The 20,686-nt window shown below is 38.3% G+C and overlaps 1 protein-coding gene across 6 annotated transcripts in view; it reads left to right on the forward strand.

The window, feature by feature from the left end:
- Positions 1 to 20,686, forward strand: part of GARNL3 (GTPase activating Rap/RanGAP domain like 3) — a 227,061-nt gene that overhangs the window by 19,657 nt on the left and 186,718 nt on the right. For all 6 annotated transcript variants that reach the window (XR_011972116.1, XM_072631960.1, XM_072631962.1 and 3 more), the window contains one exon: positions 14,397 to 14,471. Coding sequence is in view for 5 of the 6 variants with exons in the window: in XM_072631960.1 (XP_072488061.1) it covers positions 14,397 to 14,471 (75 nt within the window). In the remaining variant the exon portion in view is untranslated. The remainder of the gene's footprint in view (positions 1 to 14,396; positions 14,472 to 20,686) is intronic.

Below are 20,686 nucleotides of genomic sequence, written 5' to 3' on the forward strand. Positions count from 1 at the left end.
AGTCTATGTCACATGAACATGGATGGGTAACATACATATATGTGTGTACATACATGTAAATAAATATAAATATGTACACAGAAAGCAAAAGCAAGGTAATTTCAGGTGTTGGGAGAGAGGCACTAGCTACTGGGGGAGGATCAGAAAAGGCATCGTTTGGAAGGTGACATTTGAACAGAGTATTTGGAGAAAGCTAGAGGTTCATGAAAAAGAGATGAGAAGGGGGTGCACTTCAGGTAGGAGAGACAGCTTGGGCAAAGGCCTGGAGACAGGAGAAGTAGAATGCCATCAACAAGGAACAGCAAATAGGTTGGTTTGCAGGAACACAGAGTATGCAAAGGGGACTATTATGCAAAGAGCCTAGAAATGTTGGCTCAAACCAGATTGTGAAGTGCCTTAAATACTAAACAGAGGAGTTTGTATTTTATCCTGTAAGCAATAGGAAACCCACTGAAGCTTTTTTAGTGGCAAGTAATATTATCAGACCTATGCTTTAGGAATGTGTCCCACGATGGGGCAATTGTAGCTGTTCAGTAAACTGGAGAAAAGAGTTCTTTGTGGGGTGAATTGTAGCTGGTGATGTCGTTCCATGACCAGGCACTAGCAGTACTGTTCAGGAGACAGTTGCAAACTGAGAATTCATAAAAGTCAAATTGAAACATTTCCAGTGTGTGACTGTCTGCATAGGGGGTGGGAAGATGTCCTTCACTCACAGAATTACAGAATTCTGAGTCAGAGGGGCCCCCAACCCAGCCTGGGAAATGGAAAAGGAATCCCCTCTCCAACATATGAGATGAATGGGTTTCTCGCTTTTACATGAAGACCACCAGTGAGATGGAGCCCTCTATATCCCAAGATTCCAATTTGGAATCGTTCCAATTGTTAGGAAATCTTTTCCAGGCATCAAGCCTAAACTTGTCTTTTTGCAATTTCTATCCTTTGCTGCTAGTTCTGCCCCTTGAACCCAAGATGATCAAATCAGCAAGGTGGCACTGCAGTGGATAGAATACTGGAGTCAGGGAGACTTGAGTTCCAATTCAGCCTCAGGCACTAACTGTGTGACCCTGAGCAAGGCACTTAACCTCTTTCTCAGTTTCCTCAATTGTAAAATGGGGATAATAAAGGAATTTACCTCCCAGGGTGGTTATGAGGATCAAATAATAGAATATTTGTAAAGGGCTTAGCACAGTGCCTGGCACATAGTAGTCTTCATATAAATGTTTATTCCCTCCCCCCTTGTCCCCTTTTTCATGTGACCGCCCTTCAAATAATAGACAAGTTATCATGTCCCTACTGAGTCTTTTCTCCCTCAGACTAAATAGTGTGTTTATTTTTGTCCTCATAACAGTCCTAAAAAAATCCTCGAGAATTGTCCCAAATAGTCCCTGTTTATTATTGTTTATTTTTATCCCTTGCTATCATTGTCCTCATTTTACAGTTGAGGAAACTAAGGCAGACAGAATTGAAGTTACTTGCTCAGGGTCAGACAGCTAGTAAATGGCTAAAGTCACATTTGAACTGAAGTTTTTCTTGACTTCAGGCCTGGAGCTCTGTCCATTGTGCCACCTGGCTGCCTTTTTTTTTTTTTTTTTTAACAAAACAATATAGTAATTTTCATTTAGGACAAGCATAAACAGTAAAGTAATAGAACTCAGGCACAACCACTGTTCTTTGTGAACACTGCCTCATTCCCTTTCCCCTCGGAGTAGGAACTGTCCCAGTTCCTTTAATTGATCCTCATATGGTGTGAAGGTTTTCAGAATCTCGATTGCCTTCTTTTGGACACTCTCCAGTTTATCCTTCCTTAGAAGGTAGCATCCAAAACTCCAAAGTGGTCTGACCAGGACCAAGTACAGGGGCACTATTTTCTTCTTTTTCCTGGATACTATGCTTCTTTTAAGACAGCCTTAGATCACATTCATTTTCTTAGCTCTCAGATCAGTGTTGACTCATATTAAACTTGCAATCCATTTAAGTCACCAGATCTTTTTCAAATACATTGCCATCTAATCATGCCTTTCCATCTTGTACTTATGAAATTAATTTTTTAAATCCAATCATAAGACTTGACTTAGTCACCTTAAACTTACCATTCCTCCTGACTTGTGTAGGTAATCACCATTCTTCCAGTCAACCAGCTTTATAATCTAGAGGTCATCCTTGTCTTTTCACTTTCACTCACCATCCCCCGTCCCCCTCCCTATGTCTATTCATTTGCAAATTCTTATCAGTTCTACCTCCATAACATCTCTTAATATTCCTTCACGCACAACAGCCTAACCCAGGCCCTTATCAAGCCTAATTGATCACTAATCAATTGGACCACTAATTGATCTCCCTGTATCCAGCTTTTTCCCACTCCTGTCCATCCATCCCACAGCAGCCAAGTTGATATTGCCCAAGCGTGGGTCTGAGTATGATCTGACTTGGACTACTCAAGAAGTTTCAGTAGCTTAGGAGCTTCCTATTGTCTTGCAGATAAAATACATACTTACTTGTTTGGCATTTAAAATCCCTCACAATCTGTTGTCAAACTATCTTTCTGTACTCATGTTGAATTTTCAGCTCATCAACATGATGATGCGCTCTTCTCCCTTGCACACAGTGTTTCAGCCAAACTGTCCTACTTGCAATTCACATCTCTCTCGACATTCCATCTTTCACCTGTGTGTCTTTGCACTGATTATCTCTGATGTCTGAACTTCTCTCCCTCCTTACCTCTGCTGATTGGAGTCTGTAGGGCCCTTCAAGGCTTGCCTCTAGGACCATCTCTTAGGAAAGGCCTTTTCTGATTCCCCTAGTTGTTAGTACTTCTTTAACCCCAAAATTAATTTGTATGCTTTGTATTTACTTTTCTGTGTACATAGTTTACACCCTAGTAGAATGTAAGGTCTATAAAGACAGGAACTGTTTCATTTTTGTCTTTGTATGTCTAGTATCTAGCACAGTGCCTGACACAGTAGGCACTTAACAAATTTTTTTTTAATTGAAATATTGGATCATACCTACTCTATTTCATCTTATTCAATTTGGCTCAGTGTTTTAGCCTGCCACGATCCTTTTGGATCCTGATTCTGTCAACTAGTATGTTAACTATCCCTTCCAACGTTGGGTTATCCATAAATTTGATAAATACGCCATCAATGACTTTATCCAAGACGTGGATAAAATCATTAAATTATCCAAAACCAAGTACAGAGTCTTGGGGCACTCCACTGTAAACCTTCTCTCAAGTTGCTGTAAAACCATTAATGACTGCTATGGATCTGGCTATTCAACCCAGTTCCAAATCTACCTAATTATACTATTAAATAGCTCATATTTTCCACAAGAATAGCATGAGAGACTTTGCTGAAATGTAGGTAAACTATATGCACAGTTTTTCTTTGATTTGCCAATCTGGTAAACCTGTTTAAAACCATGTTCAAAAAAGGAAAGATATTTAGTTTGGCCTAACCTTTTTTGGGGAAACCATACAGGCTTTTTTTGATTACCACTTCCCTTTACTAGAGCTCCACAAAGCATCACTTTAATAATGCTTCCTAGAATTTTGCCAGGTATTGAAATCAAGCTCCCTGGCCTATAGTTTGCAAACTCTGTTCACTTCCATTTTCTGAAAATTTGGGTCATTTATTTTGTTCCTGTCTCTGGTACCTCTCCAGTTCTTCACAGCCTTTCAAAGATCACTGACAGTGGCTCAGCATTCACTTACACCAGCTTCTTCAGTACAAAAGGATGTAGCTGGTGATTGGAACTCATAAGGGGAGGATAGGTACTCTCTTAATATCTCTTATTTTATCTTGTGTATCAGTACCCTGTTAGTCATTTTTGTTCTGCCCTTTCCAATGTGAAGATCCTTTTCTTTGGCAGAGAAAACAAAGAAAATAAAAATTGATAAATAACAAGTAAACAAAAATAGAGTTACCATTGTCCCAATCACCCCAAACAATGGTTTTTATCTATTCTTTGATGTTATTTTCTCCGGGTAAGTTTAAACCAAATCAATCCACCCTTTTGGTTTTTCTTAGCTTTCACCTATAACCTCAATTCCTTTCTTTAATTTCAACACTCCTGACACTATTCTTACAGGACCATGCCATGCTTTTATATTCATCTTTTGCTGTCTTATCTTGCTTCTATCTTCCGTACATGTCTTTAAAATCTTAAGTTTGTTCATGAATTCTCTGTGCATCAGATTACTCTTTTTTTAAAAAGTTTTTTTACTTGGAACTTAAGAAATAAAACAAGCATTTCCATAATAAAGTGGGATAGAAACATAGGAGATTGCACTTGAAATTGCAGGTCCATAATGTACAATTTGCTATTCCTTTCAAATATGTAACAAAGTTTTCATGTAACTTTTTTTTTTCTCTTCCCATCCCAGATTTTGAGATGGCTACCATTAGACACAAATCTGTGCGTGTGTGTGTGTGTGTGTGTGTGTGTGTGTGTGTGTGTGTGTGTGTGTGTGTGTACAAGGATGCACACACGTTTTTCAGTTCTGGATTCAAGCAGCATCTTCATAGAATCTTTTTGGTTAATTTGGGCGTTTATAATAGACAGAATGACTTAATTACTCAAAGTTGTTCTTAAAACAGTACTGCTATTATGTATACAGTGTTGTCTTGGTTCTGCTTATTTAGCTCTTCATTATTTTGTGGAGATCTCTCCATGCTTTTCTAAAGTCATTGAGCTCATCATTTCTTATGGCTGAGTAATATTCCATCATGAACATATACTACAATTTGCTTAGCTGTTCCCCAATTTCTATTTCTTTGCCACCACAAAGAGAGCTGCTATAAATATTTTAGAATATGTAGGTTCTTTTCCATTTTCCCTCATCATCTTGGGAAACAGAACTAATAGTGGTATTGTTGGGTCAAAAGGTATCGGCAGTTTAATAATTTGGGGGCCATAATTTCAAATCTCTCTCTAAAATGGTTGGATTAGTTCACAATTCCACCAACAATGAATTAAGGTCCTAGTTTTTCCACATACCCTCCAACATTTGTCACTTTCCCCTTCTATCATTTTAACCGATCTGATAGGTATGAAATGATATCTCAAGTCTGTTTTGATTTGAATTTCTCTAATCAATAATGATTTAGAGCATTTTTCCATATGACTCTAAATTGTTTCAGTTTCTTCATTGGAAAACTGCCTGTTCATATCCTTTGACCATTTATCAATTGGGGAATGACTCACTTTCCTATAGATTTGACAAAGTTCTTTTTATATTTGAGATATGAGACCTTTACCTGAGGAACTGTATATAAATTTTTCCCCCAGTTTTCTGCTTTCCTTCTGATCTTGGCTACACTTATTTTATTTGTACAAAATCTTTTTAATTTAATGTAATCAAAATTATCCATTTTACATCTTACAACATTCTCTCTCTCTTGTTTGTTCATAAATTTTTCACCTGTACATAAGACTGATGGGTAATATGTTCCATGTTTTTCAGATTTTCTTGTAATATCTCCCTTTATATCTTGGTCATGTATTCATGTTGACCTTATGTTGATAAATGGTATAAGATATTGGTCTATGCCCAGTTTCTCCTAGACTGCTTTCCAGCTTTCCCCACAAATAATGAATTCTTAGCCTCAAAACTTAAGTCTTTACACTTGTCAAACACTGGGTTACTATATTCATTTGCTGCTATAGATTGCTTGTCAGCTCTCTTCCACTGATCTACCTTTCTATTTCTTAGCCAGTACCAGGTAGTTTTGATAATTACTTCCTTATTATATAGTTTAAGATCTGGTACTGCTAAACCTCCTTCCTTTTTTTCCTCCATTAATTCCTTTGATATTCTTGACCTTTTGTTCTTTCAAATGAATTTTGCTATTATTTTTTCTAGCTCTGTAAGATAAATTTTGGTAATTTAATTGGGATGGCATTGAATATATAGATTGATTTTGATTAAATTGTCCATTTTTATTATATTGGCCTTGCCTACCCATGAACAATGAATATTTCTCCATTTACTTAAATTTTATTTTGTGTACCAAAGTTTTTCATGGTTTTATTCATATAGACCCTGGGTTTGTTTTGGTAGGTATATTCCCAGGTATTTTATATTGTCTAGTATTTTAAATGGATTATCTCTAACTATCTCTTCCTGTGGGATCCTGTTGGTGATATATAGGAATGCTGATGGTTTATGTGGGTTTACTTTATATACTGCTACTTTACTGAAATTATTAATTATTTCATTTAACCTTTTTAGTTGAGTCTTTAGGATTTTCTAAGTATATCATCAAATGATACCTTTATTACCTCATTCTCTATTCTAATTCCATTACTTTTTCTTCTCTTACTGCTATTACTAGGATTTCAAATACATTATTGAATAACATTGGTGACAGTGCTCGTCCTTGTTTCACACCTGATCTTACTGGGAATGTTTCTAACTTATCCTCATTACAAATAATGCTTGCTAATGCTTTTAGGTAAATGATTCTTATCAATTCTAGGAAAAGTCCATTTATGCCTACACTTTCAAGTGTTTTTAATGGAAATGAGTGTGATACCTTATTAATTTTCTGCATCTATTGATATTATCGTATGATTTTTGTTACTTTTATTATTAATATAATCAATTGTATTAATAGTTTTCCTTAGGTTTGCATTCCTGTATGAATCCCTCTTGGTCATAATGCATAATTTTTGTAATATATCCTTGTAATCTTTTAGCTAGTAAAGGATTTTTGCATCCATATTCATTAATAAAGGTGGTCTATAATTTTCTTTCTTTGTTTTTACTTTTCCTGGTTTAGATATCAGTATTATATTTGTTTCATAAAAGGAGTTTGGTAGGACTCCTTATATTTGCCTATTATTCCATATTTGGTCTTTAAATATTTGATAGAATTCACTTGTAAATCCATCTCATCCTGTTGCCTTTTTCTTACGAAGCTCATTTATGACTTGTTCAATTTCTTTTTATAAAATAGGTCTGTTTTGACATTCTAGTTCCTTTTTATTTGCTAATCTAGGTATTTTGTCTTTTTATAAATATCCTTCTGTTTTACTAAAATTGTTCAATTTATTGGCATATAATTGGGCAAAATAACTCCTTACAACTGCTTTGATTTCATCTTCTTTCATTCAAAGTTATAATTACTATTTGTGTATTTCCCTCCATCCCATTTTTCCTCACTATTGCCCTTCTCAGCCTCTCTTTTTACTCTATCCCTCCACTAGTTTACTTCTAACCACTACCTCCCTATTCCACACCCTTTTAAAGAATCTCTCCTTTATCTTCTCCCCTAACTTCCTTTCCCTTCTTCTACCCAGTCCTCTAAGGGTCTCTCCCTTTTCTTCTGCCCCCACCCTCCTAAATTTTAATCTACACACCCTTCTAAATCTCCCCCTTATCCTGTTCCCTCACCATCTTATTTCTTTATAAATTTACAAGACTTTTATACACATCTAGATGTCAGTGTACCATCTTTAACCCAAATCAGATGAGAATAGGGTTCCAGCACTACCAGCCCTCCACCCCCACCTGATTCCTCTATATCAGTTTTTCCTCAATGCCTCATTCATATAAAATAATTGCTCTTTTTACCTTTTCCTACACAGTTTTATTTTTTAGAATCACCTCATCATTATTAGCTCATCCCCAGTCTTTGTTTTAAACTAACCAGTTACTAATGACAGTTTTAAGAATATGGTTTACATTTCCTCATTGGAATTGTTACTTTGTGACTTCAGAATTTCATTCTTGAAAGTTTTCCATCTTTCCTAGGCTGACTTTCTCTGTCACTTTCTTTCCTCTGAGCCCTTTGAAATCTGCTTTCTCAAAATCTAAGATACAACCAGACTATTCCTGGCTTCTCTTGCCCTTCTCTGTCACAAATTCAAAGACAGAGTGGTTACTTTCTCTGAGATTCTCATCCTTTCCATCCCAACAATCAATCCCTCCCTATTATTCTATTGGTGAGAATAAGTCCCTGGAATAGAAAATCTCTTTGTAAATTCTCTACCTTTTGAAGAACGTAAATGCATTTTTAACTATCTTGATTTCTGTTTTCATCCGATGTCTGGATAGTTCAAGTTCCCTGTCACTTCTGTACTACTATATCAGGCTTCCATACCAAATTTTCGTGTTTCCTAACTCTTCATCTATTTCCTCATTCTCTCCTGATGATTTGTAGAATATTTGTATGACAGCATTGTTTGTTTCATTCTTTAGTGGCCTTTCCTCAAATGCTTTTAAATATATCTCCATCCTCTTGTCCCTAAATTTCCCCAGAACATTTTATCTTCTTAATATTACAGTGCTATCATACGTCCTCTCCCCTTACCTATCATTTCTTTTACGTAAAGTATAACCTTTCCGAGTCATATTTTATTTGTGGATCTCATCTCATCATGTTTCAGTGATATCCATGAGGTCAACTTTGCCTTCTTGTATTAGTATCTCTAATTCATCTTGATTATTAGGCTTTAATTAGTCACAATGATATTTTATGTAAAATGGATGATAGACATTCTTCATTCACTTGCCTTTTCTTGCATGGATAATCAGCACAAACTCTTTTGAGTAGTTATAGATCTCTTCCAGGAGACTCTTCATTGTTTCAAGGCTTGATGTAACTAGCACAATGTCTCCTACAAAGAGGAGTGTTTGGAAGCCTTTAGTCTCTATAGGGAATCACTCTTCAACTTAGACTGCATGGGATCTTCATGCTCTTGAGCATACATCTCCCTGTTTTGTTTCACTGATTGCTTATGATTAAATGGTTGTTAAACAAGGCTTTGTATTGTCATTTTCATAGAATTTTGAATGATTTTGATATATGAATATGAGATATTGTGTTAGAAAAGAATCTTTAAGATGATCTTGCTTTAGCCAAATGCTTTAATGCAAATAATTAGGAAACAATCATTATAAAGATGGGGGGCTTTGAGCGTGGAGCACTACATTTAATGTTAGACTTCTTTGATATGTTGGTTAATTTTGCTGAATTGTTTTTTTCTCTTCTTTTAAAAATTCATTGTTTATTCTTTACTCTCTAGGAGAGAGAGAGAGAGAGAGAGAGAGAGAGAGAGAGAGAGAGAGAGAGAGAGAGAGAGAGAGAGAGAGAGAGAGAGAGACATGGGGAAAAGTAGTGATGTGAAAGCAAAATATCAACCATGGGCCAGTCACTCAAATTTCCAGTATACCAGTCTAAGAATATAAGTTTTAGATGAGCTGCTGATCACCTTTCCATACTAAGAGTAGCTTATACTGATGGAATTTAAAACCTGCTTCTCACCCCAAATACACAGAAATACACACTGTATTTGGAAAAGTTATTTTGTCATTGGAAAGTTATCCATACACCAGGAATGAGCTGTAGTAATATAATAGGCCTTCCATTCACATGGTATTGAAATTCCATAGACCATAGGCTCACTTACTTGGTATTGAAAGGATATGTGACTTGTTCTAACATATTACATAGAGTGTTACACATAATAGGTGCTTAATAAATGTTTGTTAACTTGATTTAGTTCCTTTGGTCATCTTCAACTGGGAGAGGACAAAATCGGGATCAATGAGTGGAATCTACAGAGAAACATATATAATATGTTATATGAGATATAAGGGGAAAAAAAACCTTCTTGTCAGAGCTATCCAAAAGTGAAATGGGATAGCTCATGAGGTGGCAAGTTCCCCCTCACTAGAGGTCTTCATAGTTGAAGCTCTATTTCTGTCCTCATAGAGGAATTCCTTTGGGTGTAGGTTGGACTTTACAGCTCCCTTCTGACTGAAATTCTCTGCAGCTACCCTGGACTCTAGTTTTTCTTTTTCTGGAGATGTAGCCAGCATCAGTTTAGGTTTCATGGTCAGATGCCTCACAGTCCAGGTGCCACACAGGCCAGTGATCTTTTGGCCAAATAGCTCTGCACCAGTGTGGAGCTAAGTTCTTAGAATCTTCCTGGAGACCAGGCTAATGCCCAGTTGATTCTCTCAAACACTGCACTGGCACATCACTCATTTGTTAACATAGTTCTTGCCAAGTCTGTGGAATATCCTTTTTTAGGGCATTGCTGCACAGCTGTATGAACAGACTCTGTGAATAGACCCCAGTCAATCAGCATTGGTGTTTGGGGCAAGGGCATATGCCTGGGTAGGTGTTTCTTGTGGACCAAAATGAACATTTGAATATTATAAGCACAGCAGCAACATGTTTGTGATAAGCATTGAGTGTATGGCAAATCTGTTTAGTTTATTTAATTTATCTAACATAGTTTGTGTTTTCCTGTGTGTTTGTTCTTCATTGCCGAAGAAGACCATGCATCAGAGAAATAATGACATGACTTGCACTTGACTTTGTTTTGAGTGAGAGAGGGCTGTGCAGGTCACCAGCCTCACTTCTCCTCCAGAGTCATCTGAATCCAGTGACCAGGTATTCATCAGGATGACTGGAGATGACCCAGGATGAGGCAATTGGGGTTAAGTGACTTGCCTAAGGTCACACAGCTAGTGAGTGTCAAGTGTCTGAGGTGACATTTGAACTCAGGTCCTCCTGACTCCTGCACTGGTGCTCTATCCACTGCACTACTTAGCTGCTCCTGTGTTTTCCTGAAGTTATACTAGAAGAGCATAGGTCTGTCTTTGTCTTCCAGGTGCATACCTTCAAGAGAATTTGTTTTTTAGGTTTGTTTTGAAGCTGGCATTTATTTGTGTACTTGCCTCATGCTGTCTACTGGATTTTAAAGTTTCTGGAGGTCAGGGATGGTGTCTTTCTCATCTTCCTATCCCATTCTCATTTTCTATTTGTTGCATGTAATAGGTGTTCAATACATAATATTTAATGGATATGAATGAATGAAGATCAGTAAAAAGAGATTTGGCGAATATGACTTTTTGCTTTGGTAATTTATATTTTTTTTTTTTAGATTTGGCAACTCAGTACTTATGGAAGCTATTTAGTTCCTTTCTGGTATTTTCCCTCAAATTAGGGTATTACCCTCATCAGATGAGCAGTGGTTTTAGTCTGAATGATAAAGTACATGCTTTTGTCAGAAATCTAGATAAGACCATTTTCCTTTCATTGTCCTTAAAAAAATGAAATTATATCACTAAAGTTACTTCTACATCTAGATCATGTGTTCCTTTGAAAACTAACCTCTTTATTCAAATAGAGCTAGGCATAGCAACATTTTAAAGCCCTATGCAAGTCACAACCTCTTTTTGCCTTACCTTCCTCACCTGTGGAATTAGGATCATAACAGCACCTATCTCCCAGGGCTGTTGTGGGGATCAAATGAGATAGTGTTTGTAAAGTTCCTGGCATGTAGTAGGTGCTTAATAAATGCTTGTTTCCTTCTCCTCTTTGGAAGAATATTCCAGAATAATATGACATGATAAGGCAACATGGTATAGTGAGAAAAAAAAAAGAATAGAGCTGAAGTTAAGACTTGAATTTGAATCTTGGATCTACCACGTATATCCCCTCTGATCTGTCGCAAGTCCCTTCACTTTTCTGAACATCAGTTTCCTCATCTGGATTAGATTAATTCTAAATTTCCTTCCAGCACTAAATTCCTATAATTAGAGGAAATGTTCAACAAACACTTAGGTAGAGTTTGGCAGTTTTCTCACGAATATTTAACTATTACTTTCCGCTGTTTAATCCAACCCTGGTTTTATCCTAGCCTTTTATTATAGTAAAATGCTTCTTTCTCACTCCCCCCAAATACCTCAGCTTTGAGTTGAAGTCAGCAACCAGAGACAGCACAGTAAGCTCTGCCCAGGGTACGTTTATAGTTCTGGGGCTTCTTTTGTTTCATATCATTATGAACTAACAGTTCTTTTATTCAAGGCATTGTGCTAGGCAGGGAGGGAAATAAAAGGCATATGAAATAATGGTATTCACCCCTAAGAAGCTTTGGCTACTCAGGGAGATGATCTAATACATACATAAATAGACAAATAACAAGATAAAATAGCTTCGATTGTCCATATCACTTCATTTGGCAATAAATTCTGTAAGAATGGAAAAGAACAGAGTTGTTTGAAGGCTCGGAGGCCAGGGAAAGTTTCACAGAGATACTAAGACTTGAACTAGGTCTTAAAGCGTAGATAGGATATAGGCAGGGGGAAATGAAGGAAGAGGCTGTTCTAGGTAAGAGAGTTGTCACAAAGATGTGGAGTCAGCCGTGTGCGTGGCATGTTTAGGTGACAATAAGTAAACTAGTTAGTTACACTTAGACTAGTTAGTTAGACTAACCTAGTTAGAGAAGTAACTATTTGTAGATGTAAATAAAGCTGAACTGTGAGGGACTGTGAATGTTCAGGAGTTTGGACCAAATTTGTTAAGCAGTAGATGGTCTTTGAAGGGTTTTGAAGAAGAATTTGACAAATACAAAGTGATAATGCTTTAGGGTAATTAATCTGACAAACAGTGTTTATGATAGATTAGAGGAGGGAACACCAACTAGAAGGATGTTCTAGTAGTCGGGTGATGAGGAGATGAGGGTCTTGGTTGTGGCAGGGTGAGTAGAAAGAAAAAGAAATTCCAGAGTTGTTATGAAGGAAGATTCAACAGAATTTAGGACAAAGTCAGGGTGGGAGATGGGGGAAGGGAGAGAATCAAGTATGACCAAGTGTAAAACCTAAGTGAGTCGCACCATTTATAGAAATAAGCAAGATGAAAAAGATTGTAGTTGTAGAGAAAAGTTGATGAGGGTTTTTTTTAAGACATTTTGAGTTTGAGTTGCTTGGGAAACAATATGAAATTAAAGAAACTGAGGCAAGCACACCAACAGTGTGGATTTGAGAGTCATCCATAACTTGTGTTTGTCCTTCGTTCTCCAAGAGGACCATGACATCAAGATGATGACATGACTTGCAGCTGACTTTGGCAAGGTCACCAACCTCACCTTCTTCCCCTGAGCCATCTGGGTCCAATCCATTAAGGTGGTAGTTAAAGCAATTGAGAGGCAATGTGATTTTGTGAGTGAATAGAGAGCTGGGCTAGGAGCCAGGACAACCTGAGTTTAAGTCCTATCCCTAACCCATATGGCTCTGTGACTCTAGGCAAGTCACTTAACCACCCCCTGCTCTAGGCAACTTGAAGACTACGAGTTGAAGGGAAGGTAATGATGAACAATGGTAGAGGATTTCCTTATTAGGAGTTCTCTATACCAATGAAATCACAGTTTCCTGTGGCATAGTTCTTTAGAAACTTTTTTTAAAGAGTAAAGCAATATATAAGTAGATTCCTTACTTTAGTTTAAACATTGAATTCAACAATTAAAACTTTAAAATACCTTTTTTTAAAAAATATTTTTGGAAAATAATTTTCAAGATTTTTCTCTTCTGGGTTTCCAGTCTATTTAGGGGTTTGTCATAGCTTTTCACAATCATGTAAAAATTGTTATACTTGGTATAAGAAGCTATGTACCTTTAATGTGCAAGCCTTGAATTAAAGTGAATTGAAAGTTATTTTTGGTATATGCCAGCTAATTAGACAAATCTATGAAAACGAACCATAGTCTGTATGGTATAAAGCACATTGTAGACTCTAAATTGGAAGTAAAAAAGAAGAGGGGAGAGGCATGTGGATTTCTAGACTTGTCATTAAAAACTGAGGAAGAAGAAAATGACAAATCTTGAGTCAGCAGTTTAAAGCTAATGATCAATATTGATGTGCCAAACCACATCTTCCTTCATCACTCACCATCTTCCAGGATTAAATCATACTTTTGCCTTGAAGATTGTGTGTAATTACAGACTGTAGCTAGAGCTAAAATACAATCTGCCTAATTTGGAAAGGAATTTTCATAAGCCATCTTAAACTGAATAACCCAATATGGCTTTCTAATAATACTACTGTAGTCTTGATTGCATGCCAGCCAGTGCCTGGACATTTGGCTTTCCTTTCACAGCCTGAATTTGTAGCAGACCAGTTTCTTTTTTCTTTCTTTTTTTTTTTTTTTTTTTTTTTACCATCCACGCCTTTGCATTTACTAGATGAAAATTATATTAACAATATTGTTACGAGAAAAATAGAGCAGTGATAATATATTACATTTGGTTCAAAATTAGATCTTTTATCATTGTGCCTTTCATATTTTTGTTTCAGACATTCTCTGCTCTTTGATATGGCTCATTTTAGTACTTCCATTGTAAATCCCTCCTCTAGTAGCAAACCTAAATGAAAATTTTTTTTTTTGTATATTGCTACAATCATGGCCCTTGCCTATATTCCCTAAAGGATCTTAAAAGTTAAGTATAAATAGATATTTGCCTGGTTAGCTGGTAGAACTCACCTTAAAAACTGTCCTTTATCTCTCATTCTTGAAATTTGATACTTAGACATGTTGAGCTAAAAGGAAGTGTTGGAAATCAGGGACTGCCTGCCTAATTTGAACCCTTTTGTTTTTCCTAGCTTATTTCCAGCGATGCTGATGGAGCCATACAAAGGGCTGGAAGATTCAGAGTGGAAAATGGCTCTTCAGATGAGGTAAGGGAATATATTCAATGCCCATTTTTTTCACCATGCACATTAAGCATCTGTGACACAGTGAGGAGCCATTTGTGGAGCTCACATTCCACGTGCTTACTATTCATCAAGGCACAAGCCGTTTTATTAAGTACTAGGCACTGGGGATACAAAAATAAAAATGAATAGTCCCAGTCCACAAGAGCTACGTTCCAACAGGAGAGATGCCATGCCCATATATAAGTATCTACAAAAGAGATACAAAGTTATCTTGTAGGAAGGGGAGGCCCTTGGAGTTGGGGGGGGGGGCAGATAGAGGGGGAACCAGGAAAGACCCCATGTAGAAAAGTGCCATTGGAGGTAAGTCCTGAAGGAAACCTAAAAGGAAGAAGTAAAGAGGTAAAGCATTCCAGGCATAGGGGAACAGCCATCGCAAAAGCTTAGAGATGGGAAATAACATGTCCTGTGTGAGAAACCATAAGAAGGCCAAAATGATTAGATCAAAGGACATGGTATGAGAAACATATGAGGTGTAAAAAGGTCAGTTGCAGGGAGGAGGAGGGGGTAGGGAGGCAGTTAGATGGCCCAGTGGATAGAGCCCAGGAGTCAGATCCAGCCTCAAACATTTGACACTTACTAGCCTTTGACTCTAGGCAAGTCACTTAACCCAGATTGCCTCTCAAAAAAAAAACAACCCAAAAAAAACCCCTTGGGCCAGGTAGTAAAAAGCTTTAAATGCCAAATAGCGGAGTTTTTATTTGATCCTAAGGATAAGAAGAAGCCACTGGACTTAAATGGGTTGGAGGGGGGAAGGAGGGGGGAAGTGGAATAACTGTAGGAACTATGTATATGGAGGATGGATTGGAAAGTCAAAAGCCTTGAGGCAGGGAAACCAGTTAGGAGACTGTTGTTCAGATGAGAGGTGATGAACTAAGGTGGTGGCTGTGTGAGTAGAGAGAAGGGGACATATTGCAAGTTGTTATGGAGGTAGAAACAAGATTTGGCAGCTTATGGGATATATGAGGTGAGGTGTAAATGGTCACAGTGAGATTGCAAGGCTAGGTGACTAGAAGAATGGTGGTATCCTTAATAGTAATAGGACATTTGGAAGAAAAGAATATGGTGAGGGAAGAGGTATGGAAAATGATAATGCTTTAGACACATTGAGTTCAAAATGCCAGTTTAAAATGTCTAGTAGGTCACTGGTGATTCAGAACTGGGGCTCCGAAGAGAGACCAGGGTTCAATATGTAGATCAGGGAGTCATCTGGGTGGAGGTATTAAGTAAACCAATAGGAAATGAATATGGCACCAAGTGAGAATATAGAGAGAAAAGACAGGAAGACACAGGACAGAGCGTGGGAGACATGAATAATGAGCCAGCAGAGGAAACTGAGAAGAAGAGGTCAGACAGGAGGAGAATCAGGAGAAGACGATGTCACAAAACCCCAGAGAGTAGAGAGATTATCCAGGGGGAGAGAGTGGCCAACAGTATCAGATACCATGCAGAGATCAAGAAGGAAGACTATGGAAGATAAGGCAGTGGTTGGCAAGCTACACCCCAGGTGGGATTTATTAGTTAGACATTAAGACAAAGGTTATAATGAATTGTACTGATATCATAAGCCATCCTTAGTGTATCGGCAGTTTTCCTATGCCACATGAGTGGTGTAAAAGTGAATATCTGAAATATTCTAACAGAGACACAGGAGGATGTTCTGCCAACAACAGAGGAGATGTGTACTGGAAGAACCATGCTCACCTTAAACAAAGAACAATACTTGTGAAATCAGGAAGCTTTTATTAATTTTTACATTTATTCCCCCAAATGAACGCATAACTCCCATGTAAAGCTACAGGAAGACTACAATTTGGTAAGACCGATGCAAGCCCTTTATACTGACTGTTCCAAGTTTGAACTTCCTGCCACACCATCTACTGGCCATGTGACTTCATGTTCTCCTCTCTGATAGGCTTTCCCTCAAATAGCTCATCAAGCCTGCACACAAGTTTCTGACCTTTCACCTGACCACATTAGGTCACAACTCTGATTAACTGCTATCACTTAAAGCTGGGAGTTTTAACCCTGTGGAAACAGAACTTCTTTCTTTGTTTCCCACCTTTACAAAGCTCTGTGTGTGTGTGTGTGTGTGTGTGTGTGTGTGTGTGTGTGTGTGTGTCTGTATCTGTATGTGCCTGTGTGTCTGTATCTGTATCTGTATGTGCCTGTGTGTCTGTATGTGTTTGTGTCTGTGTGTATTTGCATATCTGTGTGTGTATCTGTATCTGCGTCTGTGTGTAAAACACACCTTTGTCACTGACAGTGGCAAATTCTACCTTCTACTATCAAGCAGATTGGCTGCTCTTGTTCTGATATGTGCTTCAACAAGCCCAGAAAGGATAAGGAAAAAAAAGCACTGAGATACATATACCCGCAAACATAGTATGTTATAGCCTTTATTAAAACAACGTTGTTGGTAACAATAAAAATAACTGACATTTACACAGTATTTTATGGTTTCCAAAGCACTTTACCTAAGCTATCTCATCTGATCTCCCCAGTGCTTAGCACAGAGCACTGTGCCTGTCACTTAGTAATGCTTCCTGGCTTGATCCTATGAAGTGAGCAGGACGAGGATTATCGTCTTCATTTGGCAGATGAAGAAACTGAAGCTCAGGGTGGTTTAAGTGATCTGCCCGAGGTCACACAGCTAGTATGTGACAGAGCTAGAATTTGAATCTTTCACCGCACCAGTTGCCCCAATAACTTTTAACTTGTCTTCAGCATTTTCCATGGAAAGTGTTCAATATAAGTAAGATTTCCAGGTAATTGAAACTTATTCTTTTGCAGTCTGATAAAACCTATGGGCCCCTTTCCAGAATAAATGAAAGGAAATTTAATTGAAGGAAATGCTCATTTTAGGTTAGAAGTTAGTGAAAATAAAGATGCTTCTTTTTTTTTTTTATATTCAAGTTAACAGATCCCCCACAATTGATCCATGGATGCCTGCCCCAGGTTAAGAACCCCTGCTTTAAACAAAGCTGCTTTTATTTTCACTGTTTTAGATGGAAATCTTTCTAAAATGCCTTGCACACATCCCTTTCTTTTTAAACACAGAATGTCTCTTGGGCATAAATTCTTCCTTGATGATTCAAGTTTATCATTCTAAACTTCAGTTTTTCTTCCTTGCCTGCCCTGAGGTTCATGTTGTTGAGCTCTGCAGGGCTTTTTGATCCTAAACTGAAGGGCCTTGGACTGCTGTGGTTTTGACTTGTTTGCCTTTTAGAATTTTTTTTTTTGTTTCTTTACTCACAATGAGGCTGGCAGCTGACCCTTACACAGGCACCATGAGTGCCTGTTGCTAGTGGCTTCATCCTTGCTCTAAGTGGTTACTTCTAATCTGGGGTACCCTGAAAAACCAGTTAGCCAAATTTGTTAGAACTGTGACGAAAATGGAAATGAACAGACTTTGAGAGAGCCTTGGGGAGGTTTTCTGTAAGTAAGACATATGGACATTAGTATGTGAAACAAAGATACATTCTGGAGTGGAAAGAACAGTCGTCTTAAAGAAGACTGAGTATGAGTCTTGGCTCTGCAATTTATTGTCTATGTGACCTTGGATAAGTCCCATAAGTTTCCTCATCTGTAAAATGGGAACAATGTCCAAACTTCCTGTTTTGGAGGGCTTCTGTGAAGAAAACCCTTTGTAGATCAGGAAGTACTACAGAAATGTGAGTTGTTACTGTCTGTCACGTGGGATTTAGAGCTGGAAAGGATTTTAGCAGTAATCTACTCCAACTACCTCATTAACAGAGAAAGAAACTGAGACCCAGGAGATGTTAAGTGACCTGTACACGGTCTCACAGCTACTTGATGGCAGAGCCAGGATTAAAACCCAGGAGTTTTTTAACTCCTAAATGAGCAAAGATTTAAGTGAATTGTACTTTCCACTATACCCCATCTGGAGCAGAACTGTTTTCTTTCTCAGTTCTTAAGACAGTGGATAAGGTGGAAGGAATCTCAGAGCTCATTTAGTCTTTTGAACAAGAATCCTCTCAGTAATGCTCCTAACAAGGTCATCAAGCTGCTTCTTGAAGACCTCGAGGAAAGGAGAGCTCAGTACCTCTCAAGAGAATCCTATCAATCCACCAACAAGTATTTATTAATCCCATTCTGCTTCTGAACTGCTCTAATTAATCTTCATTACATTTAACTGAAATCTGCCTCAGTGGAGGTTGTAGCAATTGATCCTAGTTCTATTTTCTGAACCCAAGAAGAATATGCTTAATTTTTTTTCCCCATGTTAGCTTAGAAAGAGTAAGAAAGAGGTTAATAGGGAAACTCATTTGTATGTTACTCTCTCTCTGACTATATTTTACATACATTATATATTATATAATATTACTGTATATGATATCTTATATAAGGATGTTATATCATTTCTCTAGTTTTGAAACACCTCCATTTCCTGGCATCTGTCCTGCCAACCAGAAATCAGGTCTTGATCCCATCAGCTCCTGTTGTCCCTTCAGTCTGCTCTATTTTAGCATCCCCTAGATTCCCTCAAATCTTGATGTGCTACATAGAGCCCTGGACCTTATTAACCAGGATACCTGAGACCCAAATCCTGGCTCTGGTATTTAAGGGCTCTGTGATGTAATATTCATCTTGTCATTCCTGCCTCCACAACATCTCTGATGCCCAGCTCCTTCTCACTGTAATATACAGCTGCCACCTTCATTCAGGCCCTCACAGGGGCCATTGCAGTCGTATACTAATTGGTCTTTCTGTTTCAGGTATCTTCCCACTGCAAAATGGTTTTCCCAAAGCACAGATCTGATCATGTCACTCCCCTATTAAGTACCTTCTTTGTTGTTGTTCAATTGTTTTAGTAGTGTTGGATGCCTCATCCCATTTGGGGTTTTCTTGGACAGATACTGGCGTGGTTTGCCATTTCCTTCTCCAGCTCATTTTACAGATAAGAAAACTGAGGCAAGCAGAGTGAAGTGACTTTTCCAGAGTCACACAGCTAGTAAGTATCCGAGACCAGATCTGAACTCAGTTTTTCCTGGTTCCAGGTGTGGCGCTGTATCCACTGTGTCACTCAGCTGCCCCAAGAAAAGGAGATCTCAGCCTTCCTTTAAATCAACCCTTATATAACAAAGAATCCAGACTATAATCTCTCAGACCACAGGTCATCCAGCCTTTGCTTGTAGACCTCCAGCAAGGGAGAGCTCAGTACCTCCCAGGCAGCCCATTCCCTTTTTGGAAAGCTCTAATTATTTGGGAACTTTTTCCTGACATCCATCCTAAGTTTGTCTCTTTACAATCTCCCCTCGTTGCACCTGGTTCTCCCCTCTGAGGCCTAGCAGAAAAAGTCTCAATTCCTCTTCTTTGTGACAGCTAGAAGGATACTCGAAGACAGCTGTCATGTCACCCCGGGTCTTCCACAAAATAAACATCTGCAGTTCCTTCATCTGATCCACAGATAGTATGGACATGAGGTCCTTCAGCATAATGGTTATCTTCCTTTTGCATAACAGCCAAGTAGCTCAATGGATAGAGTTATGGGCCTGGAGTCACAAATGCCCCAGTTCAAATCCTTCCTCAGACACTTGCTGTGTGACCTTGGGCAAGTCACTTTATTGCTTCCCATCTCAGTTTCCCCATCTGCAAAACGGGTCTAATGATATCACCCACCTCCCCGGATTATGGTGAGCATAAAATGAAATGCCGTTTGTAGACCACATGTAAACCTTAAAGCACTGCGTAAATGCTGTTGTCATCATCATTATTCTCTAACGTGTCAGTATCTTTCCTGAGCCACGGTGCCCCGAACTCAATATGATGTTCCACATGTGGTCTGACCAGGGCAGCTTTGGTCATTCTGACTTCTGTGACCTTGGGCAATTACGCTTACCTCCTTGGGCCTCAGTTTCCTAATTTGTAAAATGAGAGAAACGGACTTGATGATTTCTGAGGTACCTTGCAGCTACAGATCTGTGATTCGGGGATCCTGTAATTACATAATACTTAAAGTAGCTCCTAGCCCTAAATCATGTGGTCTATGAATGTGCCTGTGAGTGCACAATAGATGCTCAGTAAATGCTTATTGAGAATTTCCAGGGATAATATAAAGCAGTGGGGGATTTGAAGGTCGTAGGGTAGAAGCAGCGGGCCAGAGAGACCAATGATGTCAGAGACAGAGTTGGTAATAGCTGAGTTTCTCCCCTGAA

This window comes from Notamacropus eugenii, chromosome 1 (genome assembly GCF_028372415.1).
Source record: "Notamacropus eugenii isolate mMacEug1 chromosome 1, mMacEug1.pri_v2, whole genome shotgun sequence".
Taxonomy (NCBI): Eukaryota; Metazoa; Chordata; class Mammalia; order Diprotodontia; family Macropodidae; genus Notamacropus; species Notamacropus eugenii.